At 53.7% G+C, this 6,075-nt stretch overlaps 1 protein-coding gene across 2 annotated transcripts in view; it reads right to left on the minus strand.

Moving 5' to 3' along the window:
• HDAC1 (histone deacetylase 1) overlaps positions 1-6,075 on the minus strand; it is a 91,777-nt gene that overhangs the window by 71,331 nt on the left and 14,371 nt on the right. For both annotated transcript variants that reach the window (XM_014591432.2, XM_006158111.3), the window contains exon 2: positions 3,938-4,050. In XM_014591432.2, coding sequence (XP_014446918.1) covers positions 3,938-4,050 — 113 coding nt within the window. The remainder of the gene's footprint in view (positions 1-3,937; positions 4,051-6,075) is intronic.

The raw sequence follows: 6,075 nt of genomic DNA on the forward strand, positions 1-6,075 counted from the left end.
AAAACGCGCGCCAACGACACCAGAGAAATGCGGCAGCACACTGCCCCCAGGGAGCGCGGTGAGGCAAGCACAGCCACTTCCACCCTGACTCAGGCACGTGCTGAGCCACACGGGCGAGCCACACGGGCGAGCCACACAGTGGACATCTATGGCGCCACTCATTCGGCCATCCGAAAAGTCATGGCACATTCTTACACAGAAAAATCCGTCCTGACTTTCCAACCCACTATATAACAAACCCCACTGCGTACAAACACGTAAAGCTAAAACAGGCGTCGTGCAAGACACACGGCTGGGCCGGCCCCGTGGCCCGGCGGTTAAGGGAGCCGGGTCACTCACTGCCTGCAGCGTGGAATCCCAGCCCAAGCAGCTTGACAACCACGCCAGGCACGTGTGAGCGTGTGCCTTAAATCCCAGCAGGATGGAAAACGAAGTCGGACTGCAGCAGGGCCACGCCCCCGTGCGCTGCTCTCTCCCCCTCCGTGACGCTGTGTGTCTCTGGCCGAACTCTTGCCCACTGGCAGTTAAAAAGGGCGAGGGCAAGAAATGGAATATAAACTGGTAAGATTATAATGGAAAGTAATACCCCCAAATCCAGGGCAGAGGTTAACGCTGGGGAATAAAGACTGGATCAACAAAGGACAGTCAAGGGTTTTAGCAATCGCCGAAGTTTAACTCTCTCTCTCTTTAAGGTTTTTGCCGTAGGGTGCAAGTACTTGCCAGAGAGAAGAAAGGTGAAAACTCACCCCTTCCGGTGCAGACGGCCACACTGCAACCCTTTCTCCTCCATTCTCCTCTTGGGATTCTGGGCATGCACTCACATGCACCCCATAGGACTTTCAAGCCACCAGGTCCAGGACTCAAACTGTGGTCTCCTATGGGAGTCCAGAGCTTTACCCGCCATGCCACCTGCTGGCCCCAGGAAATGTTCTTTTTCTTAAACCAGGCAATATTAATTTAATTATCATACTTTATAAGTTATGCATATTTTACAAAAAGACTAATACCTACTCAATTTTTTTTTTCTAAAATGCCACAAGGCAGGCTAGTCAACGGTGTGGTTAAGGCAGCTACCCCCCCTCCCCCCACCGTGGCCCACTGCATGGCTCCAGTTCTAGACCTAGTGGCTTGAAAAACACGCCAGGTGACTTTGCACAGGAACTCCAAATCCCAAGAGGGAAAATGGAGGAGAAGGGATTATGGCACGGTCACTTCCCCAGGGGGTGCATGCTCACTCTGCCTCTCTCTCCAGTAGCACACGTGCCCTGCTGCAAACTAAAAGTGGAAAACGTCCAAAGGGCATGTGAGCTTGCCAAAGAGAGATGGAGAGACAGAGAGGGGCGAGGCAGCCCTCGAGGGCGTGTGGTCACATTACGACCCCTTGTCCTTTGTCTCTCTGTGCCATCAGGATACTGGGGACGCAGGCTTACGTGGCCAGCATGCCTTTCAAGCTGCCAGGGCCAGGCCCGGTCTGACCCACAGCCAGGCGTACAAGAACTGGTTTCCGTAACACACTGGGCTCCAGGGCCAGGCCTCTACTTGTCTTTCTGTCTGTTCGTCTTAAGAATTATTTGTCCAGGGATCAGCAGTCGGCGTAATGGCTACACTGGTGACTCCCATGTAGTCAACTGTGGTTTGAGTCCCAGACCCAGTGGCTTAAACTCACGCCAGGCACATGTGCGTGCGTGCCCAAGATCCCAAGAGAAGAATGAAGGAGAGAGAGCGGCGTGGCCACCCCCCCAGGGGGGGTAATTTCATGCTTTCTGTCTGTCACTCTGGCAAGCACACGCACCCATTAGCAAAAATCTCTCCAAAAGAAAAAGAATTATTTGTTCATTTAGATGATGATGAAGAAGAACCTGACCAGAGAGAGAGGGAGGGAAAGTAAGCTACCAGGTCTGGGATCTGAACCACAGTCAGCCATGTGGCAGTCCGGTGCCTTAACCACCTCACTACCTGCTGGTCCTTACCTGTTTTTTAATACTTTTTGAAGAATTATTTTATTAAAACATTATTTTATTTAACTTTATTTATTATTACTATTATTATTTTCCAGTTTGAATAGAAAGACTGAGAGAGAAGTAAAGTGAGAAAACAAGCCACTAGGTCCAGGACTTAAACCGCAGTCAGCCACGTGGGAGCCCAGTGCCTTTAACCACCATGCCACCTGCTGGCCCCAATAAAAACGTGTTTTAGAAAAGAGCAAGGGGCACCGGTGGCATAGTGGCTAAGGTGCTGGAGACCTGAAAATCACACCAGGTGCATGCCCCAAATCTGGAGAGTGGAGAAGGGACCATGGTGTGGCCATTCACTCCCGGGGGAGTGGTTTCTCTCACTTTTCCTCTTACTGTCTCTCTGTCTCTCCAGCGAGGACAGTGCTCTATGACAAAAATTTAAAAAGAGGGGGGAAGGCCAGCAGGTGACACAGAGGTTAAGGCACTGGATTCCCACATGGCCGACTGCAGCTGAGTCTCAGACGTGGTGGCTGAAAATCACATGGGGGCACTACGTAGCACAGTGGTTAGGGTGCTAAGACTCCCATGTGTTTACACAGCCACCCCCCGGGGGGTGATTTCTCACTTTCTGTCTCTCTGTCTCTCTCTGTCTCTCTGGCGAGTGCACGTGCCCTATAGCAAAAAAAAACTCTCTAAAAAACAAAACAAAACTTCTTAGTGCTGCCTTGCTCTCTACTGCCGGAGGGTACACACACTCCCCAGAGAGAGGCAGAGACAGAGTGCTCTCCAGGGGGTGGTCGTTGCAATCCCTTCTCTGCTTCTGCATTCTACAGGGAGCGCAGGCACGTGCACACGCACCCTGCACGTTTTTCAAGCCACCAGGGCCAGGATTCAGACTGCAGTCAGCCATGTGGACTCCAGCTCCACTGCCCACCAGGCTAAAGCACGGGCCCTACCCCTGCCATTGAGGTTTTCCCCTAGATTAGAACACCAGGCTCCTCTTTATTCTCTAACTATTTTTTTTTAGGTTTACTTATTTATCCCATGAGTGAGAGAGATGCACAGAGGGAGACAGAGCATCCCCAACAGGGCCTGGAAGCCGCCACCCAGCCCGAGCCCCTCCGCCAGCCCAGGCCGGAGCACGCATGCCTGGTGCACCAGGGCAGTCTTCGGAGGCAAACCAGGAAGCTTCCTCTGGGGTGGGCTTCATGGAGCATCGTGTGTGTGTGTGTGTGTGTGTGTGTGTGTGTGTGTGGATTGAGAATCATTTTATTTAATTTAACTTATTTTAATTTGGCCAGAGAAGGACAGAGCGAGCGAGAGAGAGAAAGTGAGAAAGCAAGCCGCCAGGTCCAGGACTCGAACCACGGTCGGCCTATGGGAGTGCAGCGCCCTTCACCGCCGTGCCACTTACTGGCCCCTAGAGCCCCGCGGTGTAGCTAGCCCTAAATTCTGTTTACGAAACCTCAGGCCCAGCCATGATGATGCGGGCAGAGGCTCGCTGCAGAACACCTGGAGCCCCGTGGAGGCCCCGTCAGACCCCAGGCCCTGAGCGTGCCGGTGCACCTGGCTGGCTAGAAGGCTGGGGACCACAGCACAGGGATACCCCATCAGGAGCACCTGACTCTTACCTCTCACAGAGTAGGAACAAACTGAAAAAACCCAAAAAACAAAAAACAACAACTCTCTAGGCCCAGCTGTGGCAGGGGCACACGCCCAGGCACGGGGGCTCGTGCTGTGGTCCAGGATGACTGGGAGGCTGGGTTAGGGAGATCCAAACGTGGCCAGGCCTGTTAGGGACCCCCGCCCCGGCCTCTTTCTCCCTCTCTCATTAAGGAGAATAGAATCTTCATCGTTTGCAGTTTGCCCCAGAAGTCACCCAGCACGTCTGAGGAAGGCGTGGGCGAGTGCGCCAGGGGCTGAGAGAAGGCCTGGGGGCTCCCAGGCTGTCAGGACAGAGGGGTTCGCTTCCAGCAACTCACGTAGATTTCCATCTTACGGTAGAGGCCGTAGTTGAGCAGCAAATTGTGAGTCATGCGGATTCGGTGAGGCTTCATTGGGTGGCCTTGTCCATAATAGTAATTTCCAACATCCCCTGAAGAAGAGGACAGCTTCAGTGGCACAGTGGGACACGCTCCCATGAAAGCCCAGTATTCGCACAGCCAACTCCCAGCAAACTCGATCCCGCTCATTTCCGTTTCCAACAGCCCCTCCCACCTCCAGGAAGGTTAGCTCCAAAGAAAGGTCAGGGCCCTGGTCTAAGTCAGCGCAGCCAATGGCCCCTCCTGTAACCACGGGCATTCGACTGAACGAAGGGCTTGTTCCAGAGCTACGGGGGACACAGCCAGTGGGCTGACCCCCCACCACGCCTCTAAGGAACTCCCTCCAGACAGGAACACGGCCCTCACTCCGCAGCTACAGCCACAGCCCGCCTCCGCGCGTCCCAGTCCACCTGCTTCACTTTCTTTCTGGACCTCAGAGTAAGGCCACAAAACAGTAAGGGGAACGTTATTGTCATTTATTGGTAAGAGAGCTAGACCCGGGCCAGCAGCTGGTGTGGTGGTTGAGGCACTGGACACATCCTACATGGATGACTGCGGTTCGAGTCCTGGACCTGGGGGCTTGCTTTCTTACATGCCCTCTCTCGCTGTCTCTCTCTGGTGAGCTCACATGCCCTACGGCAAATTAAAAGTAATAACAGAGGGACCAGCAGTTGGCGTAATGGCTATGTCACTGGACTCCCATGTAGTCGACCACCGTTTGAGTCCCGGACCCAGTGGCTTAAACTCACACCAGGCATGTGTGTGTGCGTGCCCAAGATTCTGAGAGGAGAATGGAGGAGAAGGGACTGCAGCGTGGCCATCCCCCCTGAGGGGCAGTAGCCTGACCTTCCACAAATTTTTTTTGCCATAGGGTGCACGTGATGAACAGAGAGCCACCGGTCTGGGACCCGAACCATGGTCAGCCATGTCGGGATCAGCACCTTCACCACCACACCACCTGCTCACCCTGCAACGACTTTTTTTTTTAAGAGGCTTTTGCTATAGGGCACGTGCGCTCACCAGAAAGAGAGAGACAGAGAGACAGATAGCGAGAAATCACCCCCCAGGGAGGATGGCCACCACACAATCCCTTCTCCTCCATTCTCCTCTCAGAATCTTGGGCACGCACACACACATGCCTGGTGTGAGTTTAAGCCACCAGGTCCGGGACTTGAACCACGGTTGACTACCTGGGAGTCCAGCGACATAGCCATTACGCCAACTGCTGGTCCCTCAATGACTTTCTTGATCTTACTCTCAAACTTCATCTCTGGCTACCTACCACAGCCACCTTCCCCCACCACACACACACACACACACTCATGCTCACACCCACTCTCGCAAACGATGACCCTTGGGCCAAACCGAAGGGCGGCCTGTTGCTCTGCCTTATCTGACACAGGCACACCCCTCCCGTGTGGTTGTTCTCACCCAGAGCTGAGCTGTTAAGGAGCTGCCCAGGAGACCCACCCGTATGCCAAAGAAAGCCTAAGCCACTTACTACCTGACCCTTCTCGGGAAGTTTGCCGACCTGGCTATGCCATAGACACGCGAGACCATTCTGACGCGGAACGTGGCCTTCACCTTACACTCAAGGCCCCTCTGCTCAGACGGCCCCTGCCACCCGGACTGCCTCCTCTGCCGCTCCTCACACCCCAGCACCTGATCAAGCTCCAAACCCTTTCTGGACCAGGACGGTCTTTGCCCACATCAGCTTGTACATAGCGCTTCATTAATTCTGCTTTGTACCTCAGTTACCTGCATATCTATGGATATCCACAAGACTGACAAAAATAAAAATCAATAAAAACAACGAAACCAGCAGATGGCGTAATGGCTACATCACTAGACTCCCACATAGTCGACCATGGTTCGAGTCCTGGACCTGACAGCTTAAAACACGCTGGGCGCGTGTGCACGCCTGCCCAAAGTCCCGAGAGGAGAATGGAAGAGAGGGGATTGTGGCCCTCCCCCTGGGGGTGATTTCTTCCTTTCTGTCTGTCTCTCCAGTAAGTACACATGCTCTATAGCAAAAATCTCTCTAAGAAAATAAAGTGAATGGGGGAAGCCGGCGCGGG

This window comes from Tupaia chinensis, unplaced genomic scaffold (genome assembly GCF_000334495.1).
Source record: "Tupaia chinensis unplaced genomic scaffold, TupChi_1.0 Scaffold000573_1, whole genome shotgun sequence".
In the NCBI taxonomy this organism is placed as follows: domain Eukaryota; kingdom Metazoa; phylum Chordata; class Mammalia; order Scandentia; family Tupaiidae; genus Tupaia; species Tupaia belangeri.